The sequence below is a fragment of the Nerophis ophidion genome, linkage group LG25 (genome assembly GCF_033978795.1).
Source record: "Nerophis ophidion isolate RoL-2023_Sa linkage group LG25, RoL_Noph_v1.0, whole genome shotgun sequence".
Classification (NCBI taxonomy): Eukaryota; Metazoa; Chordata; class Actinopteri; order Syngnathiformes; family Syngnathidae; genus Nerophis; species Nerophis ophidion.
This window is the reverse complement of record NC_084635.1, coordinates 35,642,622-35,668,830: the sequence shown is the minus strand read 5'-3', so window position 1 is coordinate 35,668,830 and position 26,209 is coordinate 35,642,622. Positions and strand designations below refer to the sequence as shown.

At 39.2% G+C, this 26,209-nt stretch overlaps 3 protein-coding genes across 3 annotated transcripts in view; all 3 read right to left on the bottom strand.

Moving 5' to 3' along the window:
* cenpq (centromere protein Q) overlaps window positions 1–8,555 on the bottom strand; it is a 9,934-nt gene extending 1,379 nt beyond the window's left edge. Inside the window, exons 1-7 of the mRNA XM_061886931.1 lie at window positions 8,218–8,555; window positions 8,068–8,119; window positions 4,921–5,011; window positions 2,276–2,344; window positions 2,036–2,165; window positions 1,073–1,192; window positions 927–1,001 (exon numbers count right to left, since the gene is read on the bottom strand). Coding sequence (XP_061742915.1) covers window positions 927–1,001; window positions 1,073–1,192; window positions 2,036–2,165; window positions 2,276–2,344; window positions 4,921–5,011; window positions 8,068–8,119; window positions 8,218–8,319 — 639 coding nt within the window. The 5' untranslated portion in view covers window positions 8,320–8,555. The remainder of the gene's footprint in view (window positions 1–926; window positions 1,002–1,072; window positions 1,193–2,035; window positions 2,166–2,275; window positions 2,345–4,920; window positions 5,012–8,067; window positions 8,120–8,217) is intronic.
* A 1,096-nt stretch (window positions 8,556–9,651) lies between these two features.
* On the bottom strand, window positions 9,652–16,556 carry mrpl16 (mitochondrial ribosomal protein L16). The gene is made up of 5 exons (XM_061886930.1): window positions 16,335–16,556; window positions 12,631–12,702; window positions 12,335–12,483; window positions 11,975–12,268; window positions 9,652–10,268 (listed from the first exon to the last, which is right to left on the bottom strand). The coding sequence occupies exons 1-5, from the start codon at window positions 16,405–16,407 to the stop codon at window positions 10,077–10,079; spliced, it is 780 nt and encodes a 259-aa protein (XP_061742914.1). The 5' UTR covers window positions 16,408–16,556; the 3' UTR covers window positions 9,652–10,076.
* A 4,057-nt stretch (window positions 16,557–20,613) lies between these two features.
* txnl4b (thioredoxin-like 4B) lies at window positions 20,614–25,427 on the bottom strand. The gene is made up of 3 exons (XM_061887217.1): window positions 25,229–25,427; window positions 24,850–25,001; window positions 20,614–21,389 (listed from the first exon to the last, which is right to left on the bottom strand). Exons 1-3 carry the CDS (start codon window positions 25,358–25,360, stop codon window positions 21,224–21,226), a joined length of 450 nt encoding a protein of 149 aa, XP_061743201.1. The 5' UTR covers window positions 25,361–25,427; the 3' UTR covers window positions 20,614–21,223.
* Between the last annotated feature and the right edge of the window lie 782 nt (window positions 25,428–26,209).

The following is a 26,209-nucleotide window of genomic DNA, read 5'->3' as shown; positions in this document are numbered from 1 at the left end:
ATAGTTTACAAATAACAGGATATTTACAAATAGACACTTGTTTTGAAAAAACTAATTATAAATTGTTAATAGCCAGTACAGTATTTGGCATTTGTTTTATTGTGGTGAAAAAGAAAATGCTTAAATTAATGGTATCGTATCAAATCAAAAAGTATCTCGGATATAAATGAATAAATTAAAAATATGGGAAAAAAATAATAAATGTTATGTTTAGTAAAAAAAATACAAATAAAAAAAATATTGAGGATTAATCAGGTCTTTTCCAACATTAAACACTACAAAATGTTTTAAGTATGTACGATATGCTAACATCGCATGGGATCAATATCGGTATCTTATTCGAAGTTAAAAAGTTGTATCAGGACACCTCAAGTAATGGAAGCAATTCAATGTGTGTAAAAACAAACGAATAGTTTACAAATAACCGCATATTTACAAATAAAGATATTTGTTACGAAGAAACTAATTATGAATTGTTAATAGCCAGTACAGTATTTGACATGTGTTTTATTGTGGTGAAAAAAAATGCTTAAATAAATGGTATCGTACCAAATCAAAATATATATATATATATCTATATATCTATATATATATATATATATACATATGAATAAATTAAAAATACAAAAAATTTAAATAAATAAATTTTAAGTTTAAAAAAATCAATAAATAAAAGTATGGAGGATTAAGTACAAACATTTTTCTTTTTTTTAAAAGTACTGTGAAGGGATTACAACACCGATACTATTTACAACTTCCAGTTCCTCTGAAGAGGAAACGGAACTGAGAAACTTTGACCACATTCATTTTTTTATTTTTTAAAAACGGATAATCACGATAACTTCCTTTAACAACGAACGCCGCTGTTGCGCAATAGCTGCTTGTGAAACCAGTGTTATGAAAGTGTGCATAATTCACCGGCTCACCTCTAATGTTGATTCGTCTTTGCCTGGCGGGTGAGAGGGGAGGTGGAGGACTGACTGATGACTTCTCTGTAGGATCTGTGTGAATAAACCTCCATTATTCAATGTTTATATGCCCTGGCTGCATAGCTTGTGTGCGAGTCTCGAACCTCCTTAGCGTTCTCCTCCTCCTCTTCCAGTCGCTCCCTCAGAGAATCACATGCACTTTGCAGGGAAGAAGCCTCCTCCTCTGTGCTCTCAAGTGTACTAATCACAGATTGGAGGTTTTTCTACAAACATTAAAACAGCATAGGACCTCAGGGTTTTTACTTGATATAATTGAATGTGGCGTGCCGACACGCCTTCAAAATATATACATATTTTTTTACTTGAAAACAAATTAAAGTAAAATAATGTATTGTAGCACCCAGAACAAGTCTACTCCTTTTTGAAAATGTTGTAAAGAAAAATGATAATGTCTGATGTATCATAATGAAATTGTATACATGTTGGTAATAAACTTCAACCATCCATCCATTTTCTGCCGCTTATTCCCTTTGGGGTCGCTGGTGCCTATCTCAGCTACAATCGGGCGGAAGGCGGGCTACACCCTGGACAAGTCGCCATCTCATCGCAGGGCCAACACAGATAGATAGACAACATTCACACACTAAGGACCATTTAGTGTTGCCAATCAACCTATCTTAACTTCAACCAACAAATGTTATTAGTAATGTAAAACAGCACTTTGTCAATAGAAAAAAATATCAATTAATTATATTTGCAACACGTAAAGAAGTCTCCGAGGCAGAAGTGTATTCGAAAGTATCCAGCAACAAACGTGTCCGCATCATTCAACGACTGCGACAGGAACCTAACTTAATAAATGATTGCGTACCACCCCACTTTGATTTACAGACAGCGTAAGTCTGTCATCAGGTTAGTGTTGTTTTTTTAATACCTACCATTGTTCTACAAGTAATATCACTTCATCAAACCATGACAAAATAAAAGCATGCACACTGATTCCTGCTGATATCGGATTAACACAGGTGTCAGCCAATACCCAAGGTTCCAATATCGTATTGGGAGTGGAAAAAGTTGTATCGGGACACTCCAACATCTGAGCTCACCTCCAGGGAGATAAGAGTCTGCTGCCCGAGTGTGGCTTTATTTTTCTCCACCTGGTGGCGCTGTGATGAATGTCCCAGCTCTTCTTGTTTCTTCACTGGGACTTGGAGCTCGGCACAATGAGTTAGAAACCTGGGGGGGATGAGATGATTTACAGTGCATTCATTCTGTTAGTTTTGACTTGGAAAAAAGCAACTTGCAGGTTAGTAATAGTCGAGGATTTTTCTACTCTTAAGACTTGCCTGTTTTTTAGAATATTTAGATGTTCCTGGCTCTCCTTCTTCTCTCTCTGTCCCATAACAAGAGCTGACCTGTGAACACAGGATGTGCATTATTAGGTCTGTCTTAAAAAATTGATAGATTTTTGGTTGAATCGTGATTAAATCCTATTTGTAACGATTCTTAATTGATTCACAGAAATCAAAAATAGATTTTTTCCCCCCCAAAAAAGCCACTTATGTAAATATTTGGGTAGAATTTTATCAAACAAAGCCAGTTTTATTCTAAATAATAGAGACATTTATCAGAGCTGTTTGTCTATTTTATGGAGGAATGTCATAAATCATAGAACTGCCACTCATCCATCCATTTTCTACCGCTTATTCCCTTTGGGGTCGCTGGTGCCTATCTCAGCTACAATCGGGCGGAAGGCGGGGTACACCCTGGACAAGTCGCCACCACATTGCAGAACTGGCACTCAATGTTATCAAAAAAGTATTCATTTTAAATCAAATCACAATCCCAAGAATCAAATTCTGTGGTTATATATAACTTAAGTACCGCATTTTCCGGAGTATAAGTATAAGTCGCATCTGCCGAAAATGTCTCGGGGGTGGGGGGTGCTTGAGCCTATCTCATCTGCATTCGCATTCGGGCGGAAGGCGGTGTACACATTGGACAAGTCTGAACCTGAAGGCGGTGTACACACTGGACAAGTCTGAACCTAAAATGTTTTAATGAAAGAAACAACTGTTTTAATGAAAGAAACAACTGTTCTAAATGTGTCCACTAGATGTCACAATAGCAATTCTTTGTATCTTTGTAGATCAGGGGTCACCAACGCAGTGCCCGTGGGCACCAGGTCGCCCGCAAGGACCAGATGAGTCGCCCGCTGGCCTGTTCTAAAAATAGCTGAAATAGCAGCACTTACCAGTGAGCTGCCTTTATTTTTTAAATTGTATTTATTTACTAGCAAGCTGGTCTCGCTTTGCTCAACATTTTTAATTCCAAGAGACAAAAATCAAATAGAATTTGAAAATCCAAGAAAATACTTTAAAGACTTGGTCTTCACTTGTTTAAATAAATTCTTTTTTTTTTTTTACTTTGCTTCTTATAAAATTCAGAAAGACAATTTTAGAGAAAAAATACAACCTTAAAAATGATTTCAGAATTTTTAAACACATATACCTTTTAACCTTTGAAATTCCTTCCTGACAATTTAAAATTTAAAGCCCACCAGGCTGCACCAAACTTTGTATGCCTTGTTGACACAGAAAAGTACAGTGGTGTATGCACAGCAGCTATGAAGGTTGCAAGCCTGTTTGGTTCAACTTATCTTTGCGAATCAGCCTTTTCTGATATGAACTTCATCAAGAAGAAACACAGAACACGCCTCACTGATGCACATCTGCAAGACTCACTCAGAGTTGCAGTGTCAAGTTACACAGCAGAGTACAACACACTAGTGAACAGCATGCAGTAACAGGCTTCCCACTAACTGACAAAGAAAACAGATAACAGATATGGTGTCCACTTCAAAGTGTGACATGATTCATTTAAAAAATTGAGAGTTGACTTTTGTGTTTTACATGAGTTATTTGTACAAATATGGTGCAATGTAATTCATGATTTGATAAAAATGTTAGTGGCTAGCTAGTTAAAATGGGATATTGTGATTTCACAAGACTATTTTAGAAGTGATCATTTGAAAATGTTCAATTTGAAAAATGTGCACGTAGAGAAAATATAAAAATAAAGTGTTGCATACTGATATTTATCTTTTTCTATGTATATTTATTGTGCGAAATCATTAAGATGATCAGTGTTTCCACAAAGAAAAATATCATTACCGGTAATTATTAATAATAACATAGAGTTAAAGGTGAAGTGAGCAAATTGGCTATTTCTGGCAATTGATATAAGTGTGTATCAAACTGGTAGCCCTTTGCATAATCAGTACCCAAGAAGTAGCTCTTGCTTTCAAAAAGGTTGGTGACCCCAGTTCTAGATGATGCTACATTTGTACAAAATAAACCACATCTCGCTGCGATGAATCTTAAAGATCTAAAAAAATATATTTGGGAATGTCCGGGGGGCCAGATATAAAAGCTGCATGCGGCTCCCGGGCTTTAATTGGCTCAGGTCTTATTTAGACCGAAAGACCTTAAAAAATATGCATTAAAAATAATATAAAGATATATGCGATGAGAGTAAAACTGCAAACTGTAAACAAGCTTGCTTTAACTTTGGAAATAGTTTGGATGCCCTCTGTACTTATTAGTTTGATCATTTCATTTTATCAACATTATTTTTGGGCCTTTGTTAATGTTCAGAGAATAATCAATATAAGGACTTTGAGGTAAAAAAGCAAAGGATTTAAATAAGTAGTTGCGATAGTAATTTTAACATTTCTTTAGTTCTTGTGTACTATTGACTTTGTTTTCATCAACAATTTGTCTGTAATAAAGAGAATAAGGAAGTACTTTATATATGTTGTTGACATTGTTACACTGTCAACTCATCATAAACACATGGGAATATTTACAGTGAATACATGTGATTGGTATGGGTATTGGTGTCGGTATCTCACTCACAGAGAACGGGCAGCATAAAACCCTGACCAGCACATTCCTAAAAAGCAATAGACCGCCAAGTGTAACAAACCCACAGTATGGCCAAGTCCATCATGTTCTCCAGTGCAATGATGGAGGACCTGCGGATCTTCTTCAGGTTTCCTCCATCGCCGACCTTAAAAGGAGCTGTGGCAAACAGCAACAAGTGGAGCATGTGAGAGACAATAATAGAACTTTGGTTGAAACATATACAAAATACTGTCTTTTGCAAGTCAGTAAATGTACAGTAGGTACTGTACAGGCCAGAAGTTTGGACAAACCTTCTCATGTCAATGCATTTTCTTTATTTTGTAGATTGTCACTGAAGGCACCAAAACTATAACACCTGTGAAGTAGGGCTGGGTGATATGCCCTTTTTTTTATATCTCAATATTCTTAGGCCATGTCACGATACAGCATATATATCTCCATATTGTGCCTTAGCCTTGAATGAACACTTGATGCATATAATGACAGCAGTATGATGATTCTATGTGTCTACATTCAAACATTCTTCTTCACACTGCATTCATATATGCTACTTTTAAACTTTCATGCAGAGAGGGAAATCACAACTAAGTCAATTGAGCAAAAGTGTATTTATTAAACAGTTATTAAGCAGTGGCACAAACATTCATGTCATTTCAAAACAGAAAGTGCAAGATTGTCAGACATTTTAAAACAAGCTATAAGTGCACTTTTGTGCATGATGTCACTAAGATGACATATCAAAAGAACACTAAATTAAAGTGTACTTTTTGTACAGAACGCCACTACAATAGTTTAAAACAAGCTATAAGTGCACTTTTGTGCATGATGTCACCAAGATGACATATCAAAAGAACACTAAATTAAAGTGTACTTTTGTACAGAACACCACTACAATAGTTTAAAACAAATAAAGTGCCCTTTTGATGTCACACAAGATATTTCAATAACTATCAAATAAAAATGAGCTGCATAATAGGTTCCTGCGGACTTTATCTCCTTCTGTTGACTTTTTTTTTCCATACTGTGTTGATCTGAAAATAGTTGCTTCGGCATTTTGTTGGTGCGGCACCGGCCGGAAATGTTGACATGCAGAGTTTCAAGCACTTCTTAATCTCTAGCGGGTGACTTTTCAAATAATGCCACATTGGCAGTGCTGCTACTTTTTGTAGCAACGCTTTTGCCGCATAAATTAATCAATCAATCAATGTTTATTTATATAGCCCTAAATCACCAGTGTCTCAAACGGCTGCACAAACCACAACACAAACCACATAGTGTTATGAATGATTAACCGTTTTATGGCTTCAAAAACTTCACATCAAATATTCCACTTCGAAATCATTTTTGAGAGAAAATGTTGGTTACTTTTTGTGTTTGCCATATAAAATAACACATCTTTCTTTAACAAAAAGCGCACAAAACAAACAAATTTAAAAAAAAAAATACTTATGATCAACAGATAGATCTGAAGTTGAACTATAGATTTAAACATTGAACGTTTTAAAATATGTATGACTCATTTATAACGCTGAGTGAGGCCCTTTCTGATCTCCAAGAATTTTAGTTGGATTTTTGTTTGCTCCAAAAACAAAAATAAATGGTGTTATGAATGATTAACCTACTTAAGACTCCAAATACTTCACATTAAATATTCCACTTAGAACTATTTTTGAGTGAAAATATTGGTTATTTTGTGTGTTTGCCATATAAAATAGTAAATTTTTCTTTGACAAAAACGGCACAAAACAAACACATAAAAAAAACAAAAACGTTTGATCGACGGATAGATCTTAAATTGAACTTGAGATTTCAAAAAATGTATGAATTATTTGTAACGCTGAGTGAGGCCCCTTTTGATAGTGAATCATTTTAGTTGGATTTTTAAAATAGTTTTATGAATGATTAACTTACTTAAGGCTTCAATTTCTCCACATCAAATATTCCACTTTAAAATGATTCTGTGGGAAAACAGCATATTTTTTGTTTTTGCTATAAAAGCAGGGTTTTCCTTAACAAAAAGGGAATTATACATATACATATATATATATATATATATATATATATATATATATGCCCTGCGATGAGGTGGCGACTTGTCCAGGGTGTACCCTGCCTACCGCCCGAAGGCAACTGAGATAGGCGCCAGCGACCGCCCGTGACCCCAAAAGGGACAAGCGGTAAAAAATGGAAGGATGTATATATATATATATATATATATATATATATATATATATATATATATATATATATATATATATATATATATATATATATATATATATATACACACACACACATACATAAATATATATATAAATATATATATATATATATATATATTTATATATATATATATATATATATATATATATATATATATATATATATATATATATAGTCGAGGTTTCTGTGGTTATGCAGTGCTCAATACCAGGGTAGAGCGGAATATACTTTAGGTCATGAAAAAACCCAGAGGCTATTTCATCCCTACAAGCCTGTTTTGCAGGTTTTCCTGCTCCTTAGGGGATTTCATATAAAACACAAAATACAGTTCACCAGTTTGCTCTTTTATTCCACACTTTGATGTTTTTTTTCTTAAAATATAAAATATTTTAGATTTGATATAAAATCCCCCGAAGAGCAGGGACACCAGCGAAACAGGTTTAAAGGGAGGATATAGCCTCTGTGTTTTATCCTGACCTAGACTTAAGATATATCTGGAGTTGATCTAAAGATTTTAATTAACATATGACTTTTTTAAATATTTTTTTAATGAGACCCTTTTCGGGTCCCCGAGGCCAAACTTGAAGGGGAGCCCTGAAGGTTTTATAAATCTTTATATTGTATTGGTTTTGAAAATGAAAATATCAAAATGGCCCACACATGTTTAGATTTTTCAGTCTGTGGCCTTCAGTGGGAAAAGTTTGGACACCTCTTCTCTAATGGCATCTATAATACAGGAGTTGTATTAAAATGTCAAGATGTTCACACATCATATACACTTTGTTTGTAATTGTCAGGGGTGTAAAACTGCACTGAATTATACTGAGGCTATGTCTGATATTTCAGCCATCTTCGCTACATTAGGGACAAAACATTAAGAGAGCCCAAAAGGGACAAGCGGTGGGAAATGGATGGCTGGCAATCCCAATATGAAAATAATTGTCGGCCGAACACGATTAATTAATTACTCGAAGTTGACTAAAACAAACCTTTTCTTTTCTTCGGTGATTGCCTCTCATCCTCGTCCCTGCGTGGAGAATCCTTCACAAAATAACCACAAATAAAGACATTTAGTCGTCATTTCGAGCGGAAGTACAAACATTTAATAGACATAAGAAGAAATGTTTATGTTGTCTTACCGGATGTTCTGTTGATGATTTGACGGTATTTGTAGTTTTAGTCTTCTTTTTCAGGTCGGGTACTTTTTTTGCTCTTCGACTAGAACCGCGTACAGGCTTCATTTTACTTCACCTTTACGTGTATTTATCAGTAAATATGTTCATTTGTGACAAAGGTTCCAACGTCCTCGCGTTTATTTACAATATGTCGTCTACGCGCCACATTTCGAAGTGTGCTTAAACGCGCATGCGTCACTTAAAAAAAAAGTAGCCCTCCGTTTACTCTCGTAGGCAGATGTTTTGTTTCTGCGCAATACCTGTCCAAACCATAAGAATGAAAAAAGATAACTTGTATAGATTCCTTATTAATCATTTAATATAAATATTACATTTATCTGAAATAATGGCAACGTAAACAACCTATCAGTAAGAACGCAGGGCGAAATCTTTTAATTTCCCATCATACGTCAGCACGCTGTAGTGGTGAACGTGACATGCCTTCATGGCGGCCATCTTGGTGGGGGCCAGTTTATCATCCAAGGCAATGCAATATGATGCGTTGTGTATAGAAAACAAATTATAACTTGCTTGGTTCCCAATTTGCATTTAGTTTACTTTAACGACGACTTAAAAACACGTGCTATCAGTTAACATTTAATTATTTTCTGAAAAAGACAGAAAATCCTACCTATGTTATATCCAATGTCCTTGTTTGGGAAACCTTTCATTTGGCAATTTGGAGTTTCAGCACCTCCTAGTCCGAGTGCATGATTCTCGCCCGAAAAAGTGTGGAGTGCCATCTCCGGGTTGGGGGGGAGACCCTGCCCCAAGTGGAGGAGTTCAAGTACCTAGGAGTCTTGTTCACGAGTGGGGGAAGAGTGGATCGTGAGATCGACAGGCGGATCGGTGCGGCGTCTTCAGTAATGCGGACGTTGTATCGATCCGTTGTGGTGAAGAAGGAGCTGAGCCGGAAGGCAAAGCTCTCAATTTACCGGTCGATCTACGTTCCCATCCTCACCTATGGTCATGAGCTTTGGGTTATGACCGAAAGGACAAGATCACGGGTACAAGCGGCTGAAATGAGTTTCCTCCGCCGGGTGGCGGGTCTCTCCCTTAGAGATAGGGTGAGAAGCTCTGCCATCCGGGAGGAGCTAAAACTTATGCCACTGCTCCTCCACATGGAGAGGAGCCAGATGAGGTGGTTCGGGCATCTGGTCAGGATGCCACCCGAGTGCCTCCCTAGGGAGGTGTTTAGGGCATGTCCGACCGGTAGGAGGCCACGGGGAAGACCCAGGACATGTTGGGAAGACTATGTCTCCCGGCTGGCCTGGGAACGCCTCGGGATTCCCCAGGAAGAGCTGGACCAAGTGGCTGGGAAGAGGGAAGTCTGGGCTTCCCTGCTTAGGCTGATTCCCCCGCGACCCGACCTTGGATAAGCGGAAGAAGATGGATGGATGGAGTTTCAAATGTTTATTTAAAACATTTTTGCTTTTGTTTCGTACAAGTATGATGCACCTTAAAATATGTATACACATTAAAAACATGAGTTTTGAAGTATCTGAACATGTTTAAGTAGTCAAGGACTGTTGCTAACAGGAAAAAACTGAAAAAAAGATACCTACTCAGCATTTACTGCATGGTCTTCTCACTCGTGTTTTTGATTGGATCCCGTTGTAATTGAGTCCAGAAATGTGTTTTCCAATTGAAATATTTTTTAATTGATGAGGCTAAAACTCAATATTGTGTAGGGTGGATTTGTCAGAAAAAGGTGATGAAGATGAAGACATTTAAAATGGAAGTGCATGGCACACGTCTCTCATATACATTCGGAGAAGTAGATCTAAGGATCCTCCAATGGAGTTGAGAAGAAGTGATGACGGTCATACTCTACCAGGAAAGAAAACTTTTCCTGAGTATCGTCCCTGATTCGCCAGGTCACGCGGGCTGAGGACCTTCCTGATACCGAGCATGTTCCCTTGGACGATCCTTTTGAAAGTCCATGGGTTTTGGTTATTGTTCTCCTTGTCGATCTGATTCTGTTTGAAGGCTTCTAAGTCCTCTTTACTCATCACCTGTTGGAGATATAAAGTTGCAAATAAATACATAAATAATATATATACACACACATATATACATATATATATATATATATATATATATATATGTATGTATATACATTGAAGAAAGCTTCAATGATGACTTTGTCAATATTGGACCAAAACTGGAGGAAAGGATTCCAGAGCCAGAGTCCATTGAGGACTTTAAGAACAATTTCACTCAATGTTCCTCACGGACGGGACAAGAGAGAAAATATTTAAAATCATGAAAAAATGTTGTTTTTAAGACCTCGATTGATATGAAAAGCATCAAAAATGTTATTGAAGAAGCTGTCAGTAATCTAATTTCCAACAAGCAAAGAAAATGAAAATAGCTAACATTTACAAATGATGAACCTGTTTCTTTATGCAATGTTCTAAAATGATTGAACAATCAACCACACCTGCAGTCCTCTTCAAGGTTTCTCAGTCATCCACATTGACATCCCACTGGGTTTTGAGTTTTTCCTTGCCCTTATGTGGGCTCTGAACTGAGGATGTCGTTGTGGCTTGTGCAGCCCTTTAAAACACTTGTGATTTAGGGCTATAGAAATAAACACTGATTGATTGATATACATATAGGTGTGGGAAAAATCACAAGACTACTTCATCGGAGGGGCCGTAGGCGCAAACTGGCAGCCATGCTTCCGTCAGTCTACCCCGGGCACCTGTGGCTACAGATGTAGCTTACCACCACCAGGTGTGAATGAATGATGGGTTCCAACTTCTCTGTGAGCGCTTTGACTATCTAACAATGGAAAAGCGCGATATAAATCTAATCCATTATTATTATTATTATTATCTCTACACAACTGTTTCATGAGGGGTTCCCTTAATCATCTCCTGATGATTGAGGGAACCCCTCATGAAACAGTTCTCTCTCTCTCTCTCTCTCTCTCTCTCTCTCTCTCTCTCTCTCTCTCTCTCTCTCTCTCTCTCTCTCTCTCTCTCTCTCTCTCTCTCTCTCTCTCTCTCTCTCTCTCTCTCTCTCTCTCTCTCTCTCTCTATATATATACATACATACATACATATATACTCATAAGCACTGCAGTTCTTTAGTAATTAAATACATTTTTTCCACATCAAATAAATAAAAATTTGGGCATTATTTGTTTATTATGTTTTTGCTGTATAAAAAAACAATGTTTTCCTTGACAAAAAGGGTATAAAATAAAACAAAAAAATGATAAGACTTATAAATGATGGATAGATCTGAAGTTGATCTGGACATGAGCATTGAAAGTAAAAAACAAAATAAAACTTTTATGAGTGGCGCCCTTTGGGGTTCCAAATAATGTTAGTGAACTTTGTTTTTAACTGTCATTGTTCTGAAAGTAACAAATTAATAAACTCATTGTTATTATAAATTATTGAACTTTTAAGGGCTCCAGTTATGTCACATTAAATATTCCAGTTTAAAAAAAATTTTGGGGAAAAAATTGCATATTTTGGGTTTTTGCCATGAAAAACAGGGTTATCTATGACAAAAAGGGTATTGAACTATGTATTTTCTAACTTATGTTGACAAAATTAAAATATTTATATACATTGATACCAATTCTAAAATTATTTTATGACTGGGTAATTGCGACATCACTGTGTTCTTGATATTTTTTCGACAGCATTATTGGATCTTGTCAAATTATGCAAGTGTGTCTAATGTTGTGGCTGGCGAGTCTCACCTTAGCAGGAAATGGTAGCTTTTTGGTGATTTCGATGAGGTAATGCTCCACTTCCTTGAGCTCCACCTTGCCCCCGACTTCAATGATAAGGCGACCGCAGCGCACAGGCGTCACATAATGGTCGATGGCTCCCTTGCCTCCACCCATGCGCTGACCGAGCCCTTTACGGGTGATGGGCTTGTACGGGGCGTTGATGCGCCAGCGGGCAAACGTGGTTCTGGTGTCCATCTTTCGGTTGACTATTAGACGCATCATCTCGATGTGACCAAAATGGAGGTAGCCCCCACCCATAGCCTGGGCACCAGAAAGGGAAGGGAGTTAAGTGTCACAATCAGGAGTATTCATAATATATGACCATACCACTATGGCGTACTGTCCATTGGTGAAGGTGTTCGAAGTGAAAGCGGGGCCTTGAATGTCTCGCAGCTTCTTCATCTCCTTCTTAGCTTGTTTAAAGTTAGGCACCTTGTTCATAACCTTCAGTTTGATCTTCTGTGGCATCAGCACATCTTTAAAAAGGGAAAAAACAAATGATAGGTGACCAAACTGTCGCAGTGATACCATGTTGGCGAAGACGTGCACCCAAATATGGGATGTCCTTTGAAGGAAATACAAATAAATGAGATTAAAATAGGAATGGCAAAAGAAAGCAATACCGCTGAAGTCAGGAGGGATTTCATATGTCTTCAGTCCGCAGGTCAGAGTCTTCAAGTGGCCGTGCAGGAGTCCTGTACACACATTCGTTAAATAAAACTGGGTTAAATAAAGCCGTGTTGTTTTACATGCTCGTGCAACAGTTTGACTCATTTTTAGTTATTTTTTTTATAGTCTACAATTGAACAAACAACAATGAATATACAAACAAAATAAGGCACTTCCTATACAATTCAATAATTGAAAACAGGTTGAGCAATTTTCATGTCAATATGAAAAAACATTACAACCTACCGTATTTCCTTGAATAGCCGCCAGGCATGTATATGCACCTGCCTTGAATTGCAGCCGGGTAAAACTCGCTCCCCAAATTAATAAACGCATGCTTACTTTTACCGCCGGGTCAAATTTGTGACGTCACGAGTTACACTTCCCCTGCCGTCATTTTCAAAGCGGCGAAGGAGGTTTTTTTTTGCTTATCCTGTGTGTAAACCAGGGGTCTTGTTCCACAGCCATACACATCACACTAATGGTTGTGATATAAAACAACTTCAACACTCCTACCAATATGCGCCACACTCCGCGAACCCACATTAAACCATGACAAACACACTTCTGGAGAACATATGTCCTGTCACACACCATAAACGCAACACGACTCCTGGCTACACCGTCCATACACCCGCTGGCACCGAACCCTACCCCCCACCCCTCCGTGCGTTGGTTGAGGTGGGCGGGGTTGGGGGCGCGTGTATAATGGGCAAGAGTCGATTATGCAGGCATTATGGGTAATCCCTATGCTGCGTTTATGATGTGCCACAGAGCTAATGCTCTCCAGAAATGTGCTTGGTGTGGGTTCACAGAGTGTGGCGCATATTAGCAAGAATTTTAAAGTTGTTTGTATCACAACCATCAGTGTAAAAGCTATGGTTGTTGACCAAGTATGCATTGCAATCTCGTACAAGAAGCAGCGAAATGCATGCGTCCTACCGGCACGCAGACAGCATGGTGTAAAAGTAAGCACGATGACATGCTGTAGAGCAGTTGTCCCCAACCACCGGGCCGCGGACGCAGATTAATTATTTATTTTTTTTATTTTTTTAATCACACTCAATGTTTTACTGCATGCCATTGGTAAGCGCAGGGGTGAGAAGAGGTTTTAAAATTATTAGCGCCTGCTTACTTTTATCGCATGCTTTGAATAAACGCAGGAGTGAGAAGAGGTTTTAAATTATTAAGCGCCCCGGCGGCTAATCAAGGAAATACGGTATATACAAAAGGCTGGGCGATGTATCGAATATACTGGATATATCGCGGGTTTGTCTCTGCGATACAGAAAATGACTATATCGTGATATTGGAGTATACGTTCTCACGCAGCTGCTTTTAGCTGCGGGCATTACACTACAGGCTCTTCTCACTTTTTCTTGTCTCTGCTTCTCACAGAGACATAAAACAAGCGCACCTTCTTACATACGTCACATACAACATGCAAACTCACACGCCCTTGCCAAGCAGAGAGGTAGCGACATGGGTAACGTTAGCAGTGGCAGGTGCTAACGGTGCCGTGCAGGTGGTAATACGAGAAAGAGAAGGTGCGAATCTGGTAACAAATAAAGGAAGAATTAATTCCCAAGAAAAACAGCGCAGGGTCAACCGTCTGACGGTGGTATGGCTTCAAGCGGGAAGATGTTTTACCAGTATGCGACAAAAGCGCTGTTACAAAAAGTAGCACCGCTGCTAATGTGTAGCACCATTTGAAAAGTCACCCGCTAGAGAATGAAGAGTGCTTAAAACTCTGCATGTCAACATCTCAGCCGGTGCCACACTAAACATTTCCACATCAACACTGTATAAAAATATTAGTCTAAAACAGAAGGGGATAATGTCCGCAGGAACCTACCACATAGTGAAGGACATACACTATTTGAATTCCTATTATGCAGCTCATTTTTATTAGACAGTTATTGAAATATCTTATGTGACATCATGCACAAAAGTGCACTTTATTTGTTTTTCAACTATTGAAGTGGCGTTCTGTACAAAAAATGCACTTTAATTGAGTGTTTTTTTGATATGTCATCATAGTGACATCATGCACAAAAGTGCACACATAGCTTGTTTTAAATTTTCCCTGACAATCTTGCACTTTCTGCTTTGGAATTTACATGAATGTTTGTGCCACTGCTTAATAACTGTTTGATAAATACACTTTTGGTCAATTGGCTTAGTTGTGATTTCCCTCTCTGCAAGAAAGTTTAAAAGTAGCATGTATGAATGCAGTATGAAGAAGAATGTTTGAATGTAGACACATAGAATCATCATACTGCTGTCATTATATGTTCATTCAAGGCTAAGGCACAATATGGAGATATATATGCTGTATCGTCACATGGCCTAAAAATATTGAGCTTTTTAATAAAACGCCATATTGCCCAGCCCTACTATAGACAAATAAAACCTGTTTAAGCAAATAAAAATAAAAATAATAGAGGCAATATAAACTGTAGTTAGGTTAGATGTAATTATTGAATAAGTGAAGTTAATCCATCCATCCATTTTCTACCGCTTATTCCCTTTCAGGGTCGCGGGGGGCGCTGGCGCCTATCTCAGCTACAATCGGGCGGAAGGCAGGGTACACCCTGGACAAGTCGCCACCTCATCGCAGGGCCAACACAGATAGACAGACAACATTCACACTCACATTCACACACTAGGGACCATTTAGTGTTGCCAATCAACCTATCCCCAGGTGCATGTCTTTGGAGGTGGGAGGGGCCTATCCCCAGGTGCATGTCTTTGGAGGTGGGAGGGGCCTATCCACAGGTGCATGTCTTTGGAGGTGGGAGGAAGCCGGAGTACCCGAGGGAACCCACGCATTCACATGCAAACTCCACACAGAAAGATCCCGAGCCTGGATTTGAACCCAGGACTGCAGGAACTTCGTATTGTGAGGCAGACGCACTAACCACTCTTCCACAGTGAAGTGAATTATATTTATATAGCGCTTTTCTTAAGTGACTCAAAGCGCTTTACATAGTGAAACCCAATATCTAAGTTACATTTAAACCAGTGTGGGTGGCACTGGGAGCAGGTGGGTAAAGTGACTTGCCCAAGGACACAACGGCAGTGACTAGGATGGCTGAAGCGGGAATCGACCCTGCAACCCTCAAGTTGCTGGCACAGCCGCTCTACCAACCGAGCTATGCCAATACATAAAAATCACGAGTAAGATTATATATTCTGTGTTAATGTTTGAGTAGGGCCTGAGGTCAAAAAGGTTAAGAACCCCTGATTTAAAATATTATTTTAACGTTTTAAATACCCAAATTATAACTAAAAATGTTACATTAATCCAGAGTGAGGGTTTCACTAAAAAGAAAAACACTTTTATGTATGAAAATTTCCCTAGCAAGTATTTGTTGACACAAATCAATCAATCATCAATCAATGTTTGTTTATATAGCCCTAAATCGCAAGTGTCTCAAAGGGCTGCTCAAATAAAGTGTTGGCTGATTGATGACGTCATATGAGGGCGACTTTTGTGTTCTATGCGGTAACCCGGATGTATGTTAAATTAAAGAGGGTTCGCCTTCTCGCTCCAAAAGTGTACAAAGTTCCTTCGTTGTTGTTTTTTACAATGTAGTTTCAGAGAATAAATGTATTAACAGAACGAAAATGATGAAATAGTCCCAGAAATGAGTTACCTTGTTGGTGCCCACGGCCACAGACGGCGGCCACGGCAGTCTTGATTAAAGATATCATGGTGGGAATCTTCATACAAATCAAGACGAGCAATAAAACTGCAGGTAATGTGAGAACATTTTAGGTTGCTTTTAAATAAATTCCATGCTCCACGCAAGGTCGGGAGCACCGCTTTGGTGACGTCACTTCCGCAGCGTCGGTCTTCTTTGCACGTTGGGACGAAGCCCTCCAGCGTGTTACACTGCCCCTTGTGGACTACACGGGGAACTACAACAATACAGACCTGCCCCACTGCCCACTTATTTTCTGCTGCACAACAAATAAACTTTAAAAACTGTTAATGGAAAAAACCCTTAAAATAGTTTTTTTTTCAATACATTTAAAATGAAGGTTGACAGCTGTTATATATGTGGAGCTTGAGGATGTCAATCATCTGTTTGTGGAATGTGAGACTTTACATGTGTTTTGGGAGGAGATCAGAAAGTGAAGAGATACAATTTGGAATATTTATAAATGATGCTAACATAGAAATGTTTGTCAACTTTATTAAGCACCAAGCAAAAAAATATATACATAAATTTCGATTTCGTAAAGTAAAAACTACATCTTCTAATTTGACTAATGGTTTCAAATGATAAATTAAAGCTTGGAAAATAATTAAAATGACAAAATCCCTTTAATTGATTTATTTATTGAAAACATTTAAAGTGATTTAACTTAGCCCTTGTTTTGTCTTTTTGAATTTAGTATTTTATCATATTGTTTATTATTATTTTCAATACTAAATTGGTACTTGCTTGTACTTTCTTTCCTTGACATGTTTCGTCATAATTTGTCCAACCTGACGGATGTGTAAAATTGTTGAATATGTTGAAAGTGCCTTGACTTTTATATACACTGTGGATTTATATGTTTTTTGTTCAATAGAAAAAGAAAAAAAAATCTTGAATGCTAGCATGCTAAAGTTAGCATGTTAGCAGTTGAAATGCTAACTGTGTCATCAATACTTGTGCCAATTATGACTAATTGATTACTGTGACATGTTGCCTCTAATCGATATTCAGGATGATACATAAATCTAGTCGCAGGGGGGTCCTTTTTTCTCATTTTTAAGAGGGCACTACTCCGTCAAATTGAAAATTTGAAATCCTGGCCCCCAAAATTATACAATTTGGTGTTTTTTCTTAGAGTGTTAAGGCTTTTAAAAATATGATTAAAGTTGGGGGGGATCAAAAAAAACAAATAAACTTTTCTGGTGTGTTTGTATGGAGGTGCCATTACTGTACTTGGCATAGTTTTGTTAACCTGCTACTGTCAAATCTATTATGAAACAATAATGGAGAGCATAGACAATTTTATTACAACAAGCAGTAGAAAATGGATGGATGGATGTGTATTGGATTAATACATATTTATAAACAACCGTTTTTCCATTAGAAAAATATTTTAGACATATATATATATATATATTCTGTCGTGGCGGTAATCCCAGAACCCGTTGGTGGACACCAGCAGTGAGGGATGCCGTCAAGCTGAAGAAGGAGTCCTATCGGGTTCTTTTGGCTCATAGGACTCCGGAGGCAGTGGACGGGTACCGACGGGCCAAGCGGTGTGCAGCTTTAGCGGTCGCGGAGGCAAAAACTCGGACATGGGAAGAGTTCGGGGAAGCCATGGAAAACGACTTCCGGACGGCTTCCAAGCGATTCTGGACCACCATACGGCGCCTCAGGAAGGGGAAGCAGTGCACTATCAACACCGTGTATGGTGCGGATGGTGTTCTGCTGACTTCGACTGCGGATGTTGTGGATCGGTGGAGGGAATACTTCGAAGACCTCCTCAATCCCACCAACACGTCTTTCTTTGAGGAAGCGGTGCCTGGGGAATCTGTAGTGGACTCTCCTATTTCTGGGGCTGAGGTCGCTGAGGTAGTTAAAAAGCTCCTCGGCGGCAAGGCCCCGGGGGTGGATGAGATCCGCCCGGAGTTCCTTAAGGCTCTGGATGCTGTGGGGCTGTCTTGGTTGACAAGACTCTGCAGCATCGCGTGGACATCGGGGGCGGTACCTCTGGATTGGCAGACCGGGGTGGTGGTCCCTCTCTTTAAGAAGGGGGACCGGAGGGTGTGTTCCAACTATCGTGGGATCACACTCCTCAGCCTTCCCGGTAAGGTTTATTCAGGTGTACTGGAGAGGAGGCTTCGCCGGATAGTCGAACCTCGGATTCAGGAGGAACAGTGTGGTTTTCGTCCTGGTCGTGGAACTGTGGACCAGCTCTATACTCTCGGCAGGGTTCTTGAGGGTGCATGGGAGTTTGCCCAACCAGTCTACATGTGCTTTGTGGACTTGGAGAAGGCATTCGACCGTGTCCCTCGGGAAGTCCTGTGGGGAGTGCTCAGAGAGTATGGGGTACCGGACTGTCTTATTGTGGCAGTCCGCTCCCTGTATGATCAGTGTCAGAGCTTGGTCCGCATTGCTGGCAGTAAGTCGGACACGTTTCCAGTGAAGGTTGGACTCCGCCAAGGCTGTCCTTTGTCACCGATTCTGTTCATAACTTTTATGGACAGAATTTCTAGGCGCAGTCAAGGCGTTGAGGGGTTCCGGTTTGGTGGCCACGGGATTAGGTCTCTGCTTTTTGCAGATGATGTAGTCCTGATGGCTTCATCTGGCCGGGATCTTCAGCTCTCACTGGATCGGTTCGCAGCCGAGTGTGAAGCGACCGGAATGAGAATCAGCACCTCCAAGTCCGAGTCCATGGTTTCTCGCCCGGAAAAGGGTGGAGTGCCATCTCCGGGTTGGGGAGGAGACCCTGCCCCAAGTGGAGGAGTTCAAGTACCTAGGATTCTTGTTCACGAGTGGGGGAAGAGTGGATCGTGAGATCGACAGGCGGATCGGTGCAGCGTCTTCAGTAATGCGGACGTTGTATCGATCCGTTGTGGTGAAGAAGGAGCTGAGCCGGAAGGCAAAGCTCTCAATTTACCGGTCGATCTACGTTCCCATCCTCACCTATGGTCATGAGCTTTGGGTCATGACCGAAAGGATAAGATCACGGGTACAAGCGGCCCAAATGAGTTTCCTCCGCCGGGTGGTGGGTCTCTCCCTTAGAGATAGGGTGAGAAGCTCTGCCATCCGGGAGGAGCTCAACGTAAAGCCGCTGCTCCTCCACATCGAGGGGAGCCAGATGAGGTGGTTCGGGCATCTGGTCAGGATGCCACCCGAACGCCTCCCTAGGGATGTGTTTAGGGCACGTCCAGCTGGTAGGAGGCCACGGGGAAGACCCAGGACACGTTGGGAAGACTATGTCTCCCGGCTGGCCTGGGAACGCCTCGGGATCCCCCGGGAAGAGCTAGACGAAGTGGCTGGAGATAGGGAAGTCTGGGCTTCCCTGCTTAGGCTGCTGCCCCCGCGACCCGACCTCGGATAAGCGGAAGATGATGGATGGATGGATGGATATATATTTATATATATTAATATAAATACATAGTTGCATATGCATTAATATGAATACACATAAATATACATATTTCCAAAAATAAATATATTTATAAGTAGTACAACAAAAATACAGTATATTCAAATACAACTTATTTGAACACTTTTATGAGTGGAGGCATTTTGGATCCCCCGAGACATTTAGTCTGATTTTGTTTAAACATCATTGTTAATAATAAAAATTTAAAAAATAATAAAAAATAATGTTGTTATAAATTATTTACATCAAATATTCTACTTAGACCATTGCTTGGGGGGATGTATGGCATACCGTATTTGCTTGAATTTCCGCAGGGTATATAGTATGTGTATATAGTATATAGTATGCACCTGCCTTGAATTACTGCCGGGTCAAACTCGCTTCGTAAAATAATTAGCGCATGCTTAGTATTACCGCCTGGTCAAACTCGTGACGTCACGAGTGACACTTCCCCTGTCATCATTTTCAAAATGGAGGAGGCTGATTTCAATACCGGTAATTTGAAATCGCATAAAGGGAAGAAGATTAAGAGCTCTTCAGTAGGATTTAAGGTCCAAGCTTACATCACACTCAATTTTTTACCACATGCCTTTGGTAAGTGGCGGCAATTCAAGGAAATACGGTATGTTTTGCCATAAAAAAACTTGAGTTTTCTTTTAAAAAAAAGGAAAAAATCGTCATGAACCAATTAAAAAATAAATTTTTTATCTTAACGGATGAATCAAAAGTTGATCTATAGATATTTTGTATAAATAAAATCAGACTTTAATGCCTGGGCCCCTTTTAAATTTCCCAAAAATAAGGTAAGACATAATATTGGTTAGAATAATTATTGGTTTTGAAAAAGAAAAATATGAAAATGGCTCCCAGCATGATTTCTTTTTGAAGTGCATGGCCCTCTGTTTGGAGCCGATTAAAGGACGATGGCAAAATATAAAATATTGTCAGTCCTTCCAGGAATTTGTGATGTCACAATCGCGCCAATTTAGGCAAACTCCTGCACAACTTCAGTGCACATTTTCACTAATCCAGTTCATCTCTAGATGGCACTCATTAACGCTCGAACCAAAACCTATGTTCTCTCGTCAACAAGTTGCAGAAATGTTAATACGACCGTTATTAAATGTGGTGCATTTAACCGGTATGCTAATTTGACAATGTGCTGTTACTGCCATCTTGTGGCTACTTTTAGATCTGTGCCGTGGAAACGAGTACAACATCAATACAGTATTTGTTGTCCAATTTCTGTGGCGGTTTTGTGTTTATCTGAGGTTAACACTAACAACATTGATAACAAATTAACTAAACCGGGATTCAATCTTAGTGAATACAAATAAAAAACGCCCCAAAACATTGTGACTTTTGCCGCAACTTTCCAGGAAAGACGACACGATTTTGGGCATTTTCATGTTTGCTGACGGCGATGCTAGATGTTGTGGTAGAGCAGGTCGTATTTGGGGACATTTTGAGGGTCTATGGGACTCTGGACAATCATTTTCCCCCGCATGGCTCCTCTGTATATGACCTCAATCAGATCCATGAAGTCCTGCTTGCTTTTGAAGCTGCCAACAAACTTGGTGTGATCTGGCGAGCTGAAAAAGAAAAAAAAAGTCTTATTTTCATATTATTCTGAGGCAATACAAGTGAATAAGGCTCGCTTAAAAATATGTGGATATGTATTGGTTGTCTACTTCCTGGTTCACAGAGAATGACAAACAAACAGGAAGCAATGCTATGAATAGGATTATTATTATTATTGCTCAAAGTATACATTTAGACCTACTTTAAGTTCCTGTCTGCCGCCCTGTATGCTGTAAAATGAGTAAAACATCACTAGTATTTGCTCTTCGTATGTGATTAGGGACGGCGTGGCGCAGTGGTAGAGTGGCTGTGCGCGACCCGAGGGTCCCTGGTTCAATCCCCACCTAGTACCAACCACGTCACGTCCGTTGTGTCCTGAGCAAGACACTTCACCCTTGCTCCTGATGGGTGCTGGTTGGCGCCTTGCATGTCAAAGCGCTTTGAGTACCTTGAAGGTAGAAAAGCGCTATACGAGTACAACCCATTTATTTATTTATCATTTATTTCACCATCATCTACTTTTGAATTTGTGTGACATGAATATCAATACATTGTTGAATACTTGTGTTTTTTAGGTTATGATTACACTTAAAAATTGTTAGCAAAATCATAAGATTGCAGGTTACAGTTCACAGAAAAATATAGCTCGGTTGGTAGAGTGGCCGTGCCAGCAACTTGAGGGTTGCAGGTTCGATTCCCGCTTCCGTCATCCTAGTCACTGCCGTTGTGTCCTTGGGCAAGACACTTTACCCACCTGCTCCCAGTGCCACCCACACTGCTTTAAATGTAACTTAGATATTGGGTTTCACTATGTAAAGCGCTTTGAGTCACTAGAGAAAAAGCGCTATATAAATATAATTCACTTCACTTCACTTTTGCCACAACTTTCTGAAACAACAACAATCACAAAAATGCTAGAAAAGTCCCAGAATTAATGCATTAAGATTCTTGTTTGTTCAAATTTTGACTCAATTTTAATTTTAAAGCAACAGAATAAAGAATTGTTGAATTTGTCTTTTTAAGGATCTATTTTAAAAACTACGATTTTTAGGGCTTCTACAAATGTACTAGTCACGCTTGTTCAGTGGCAGCCAAGAGGAGCTTTTCCAAATCCACATCTTTATTTACATAGCAATATTAAGAAACTGTTTCCAGAATGTTGCACATAAAAAAACAATACGAAGTAATTTAATTAAAACGATTTAAAATAGTACTTAAAACAATAAAAATTAAAAATAAAATAAAAATAATAATAATCCATCCATCCATCCATTTCTACCGCTTGTTCTATTTGGGGTCGCAAGGGGAGATTTTTAAGAATCCGACTGGACAGACGGACATTTAATGCATCAGTACTGATGAATAACAACCATTGTTTACTTAGCATCTTGAATCTTGAATATGAGGTCATTAAGTCTCCCGACATTTGAACTTTGGTCTTTTTCACGGCGCATATGCATGATCTGAGCCGTCGTTATTGTGCTACATAAGAGAAATCAATCAAATCAAATAAAACGAAACAACAGACGACACCGAGGACCACACGACTCAAGCCGATTTAAAAGCCAGAAAATAATCTGTTACCTTTAGCTTGTTTGGAAAAGTTTCTATATACATTTTAAGACCAATTCAGTGGCCTAGTGGTTGGAGTGTCCGCCCTGAGATGGGTAGGTTGCGAGTTCAAACCCCGGCCGAGTCATACCAAAGACTATAAAAATGGGAGCCATGACCTCCCTGCTTGGCACTCAGCATCAAGGCTTGCAATTGGGGGTTAAAGCACCAAAAATGATTCCTGGGCGCGGCACCGCTGCTGCTCACTGCTCCCCTCACCTCCCAGGGGGTGATCAAGGGTGATGGGTCACATGCAGAGGACAAATTTCGCCACACCTAGTGTGTGTGTGTGTGTGTGTGTGTGTGAGACAATCATTGCTACTTTAACGTTAACTTAATTGTGCAGGAATCGGTTTGATTTGAGACTTGATTCTGAATTGAATCAACACCCCAAGAATCAGAATTACAATTTTAAGTTGTTTTAAGAGACCACATCCCAAATAACTGGGTTAAAAAACATAAACATGTAAGAAGAATTTGGCAGAAATTAAATACAAAAACAATTGTTTTTAAATAACATTCTTACACCAGAAGCGGATGTTGCTACTTTCAATTAAACATCTGTTTTTGGTTCGTTTTTCATTGACTGGTGATTTTTATTCTTGTTGTATGAAAAACATTTGAAATGAAACCCTTTTTATATCTAGTTATTGCTTTTCAACACTGAATAGGAACACTTTCTTTTGTATGTGTTGTATTTCAAATTAAAATGAAAGTCCTACTGAAAGCCACTACTAGCCACCACGCAGTCTGATAGTTTATATATCAATGATGAAATATTAACATTGCAACACATGACAATACGGCCGCTTTAGTTTACTAAATTGCAATTTTAAACGTCCCGCGGAGTATCCTGTTGAAAACGTTGCGGAAGAATGACATGTATGAGGATGCCTGCGCCTGATTTCACCGGTTGTAGCGGACATGTTCTTCCAGCCCGATCCAGGCTATAAGTCACCTGCTTTAATGGCATAATTACACAGTATTCTGGACATCTGTGTTGCTGAATCTTTTGCAATTTGCTCAATTAATAATGGAGACGTCAAAGAAGAAAGCTGTAGGTGGGAAGCGGTGTATTGCAGCTGCCTTTAGCAACACAAACACAGCCGGTGTTTCCTTGTTTACATTCCCAAAGGTGAAGCTTTAATATGGAACAGAGCGGTCAAGCGAACATGGTTCCCGACCACATGTCAACCGGCAGGTTTCGGTGATAAAATTGAGCTAATAAATCGGCTCTTACCGTAGACATGAGCGGAGCTTGCGTTATCCTGCAGCAGCGGACTATTACCTCCTCCCACCAGAGACACTGGCGGTCACCACACCTGTGGTCACACCCCTCCAACTTTCCGGTACCATATAACCTCACTAAAACACTAGTAACACAATAAGCAGATAAGGGATTTTCCAGAATTATCCTAGTAAATGTGTCTAATAACATCCAAATCGCTCCCACTGCCCTCCGCTTTATTTATTTATTTTCTAGTCCTTCACTCTCACTTTCCTCATCCACAAATCTTTCATCCTCACTCAAATTAATGGGAAAATTGTCGCTTTTTCGGTCTGAATAGCTCTTGCTGCTGGTGGCTATTATTGTAAACAATGTTCAGATGTGAGGAGCTCCACAACCCGTGACGTCACGCGCACATCGTCTGCTACTTCCGGTACAGGCAAGGCTTTTTTATTAGCGACCAAAAGTTGCGAACTTTATCGTCGATGTTCTCTACTAAATCCTTTCAGCAAAAATATGGCAATATCGGGAAATGATGAAGTATGACACATAGAATGGAGCTGCTATCCCCGTTTGAATAAGAACATCTCATTTCAGTAGGCCTTTAAGATAAAACACACAACAAATCTTACCCATAGTCCACTTTCATGTGCTGTCCATTGAAAAAGAAAACGGTCGACGGTATGTAACTAATATCAAAGTATCTGGTGTAAACAGGAGCTTGATCCACATCCACGATGTAGATGGCCGCCATGTTGCTCAGGGCATTGGAGGTCTTGGACAGCTGCAAAACAACACAAGAAGACATCTCAAGTCATGTTTGACCTTTGCAAAACAACACAAGAAACAATAAAGTCATGTTTGACAGCTGCAAAACAACACAAGAAACAATAAAGTCAGTTACAAAACAACACAAGAAACAATAAAGTCATGTTTAAAAGCTGCAAAACAACACAAGAAACAATAAAGTCATGTTTGTTTCCGGTGGCAAATAATATCAAACACACTTACAATCTCATCTAGCTGGAGACAAACGGAGTCTTCCTCCCTCCCAAACCTCAAAACAAGCACCTTTTCTGCCACCTCCTTAATAACATCATCTATGTCTTTTTTGCAGGTCAATTTAGGCAAAAATAAACTCATTTTCAGCTTTAAGTGAAGATGAACTGCCCGGAACCGGAAGCCGTGTGCAAGTGCGACGCCGTAATAGTTCCGTGTGGACAGCATGGCGCATTATTTATTTGTGTGTATCGTTTAAAAGACTTACTTTGAGTCGAAGCCGTAAAATATATTTGCTGGTACATCATACGTAATATTAACTGACGTCGAACGCTGCCATATTATGGTTATAATGTAGTTTTGAATGTAAAAAATGAGGCATTATTTGTGTGTGTTTAGTTTAAAATGCAGGGCGGGTCAAAGCCGAACAAAACATATATTTGACTATGTATTACACATTGTATTTTGTGAAGATGAAACCGTAGTATTTTGTTGTACAGTAATTTTTAATGTAAAAAAAAAATAAAAATAAACACTTTTGTTTATTTCCGGATGAGGAAGCAGCGTGTAAGTGCAACGCCGTAAATGTTCCGTGTAAACAGCATGGCGCTGTCACGCCAAATGTCTTCCCCCCTACAAACCCCCCACCCCCATTTACTTCCGGGGTCATGATTAATACGGACGTTTTGTTCACGCTAAATTATAAAAAATATAACGCTATATTATAAAAGTACAGACGTGTTGTTAACGCTATATTATAAAAAAAATTAAAAAACAATTTACTAACACAAGCTATGGGATGACATAAAACGAAACGTGACCGCGGAAGTAAATGCGTCATCCCATAGCTTGTGTTTTTAAATTTTTGTAATTTTTTTTGTAATATAGCGTTAACAAAACGACTGTATTTTTATAAAATTGCGTTATATTTTTTATAATATAGACTAAACAAAACGTCTGTATTTTTATAATATAGCGTTATATTTTTTATAA

Bases quoted from the DNA above. Each gene is read 5' to 3' on its own strand.
- mrpl16 (XM_061886930.1), bottom strand. From the start codon at position 16,407: ATGAAGATTCCCACCATGATATCTTTAATCAAGACTGCCGTGGCCGCC. The intron at 12,703-16,334 runs GTAACTCATTTC...ATGTGTGTACAG, and splicing joins TGGCCGTGGGCACCAACAAG to GACTCCTGCACGGCCACTTG. The intron at 12,484-12,630 runs GTATTGCTTTCT...CCCTTTTTAAAG, and splicing joins AATCCCTCCTGACTTCAGCG to ATGTGCTGATGCCACAGAAG.
- txnl4b (XM_061887217.1), bottom strand. From the start codon at position 25,360: ATGAGTTTATTTTTGCCTAAATTGACCTGCAAAAAAGACATAGATGAT. The intron at 25,002-25,228 runs GTAAGTGTGTTT...GTTGTTTTGCAG, and splicing joins GTCTCCAGCTAGATGAGATT to CTGTCCAAGACCTCCAATGC. The intron at 21,390-24,849 runs GTAAGATTTGTT...TTTCTTTTTCAG, and splicing joins CACATGAAAGTGGACTATGG to CTCGCCAGATCACACCAAGT.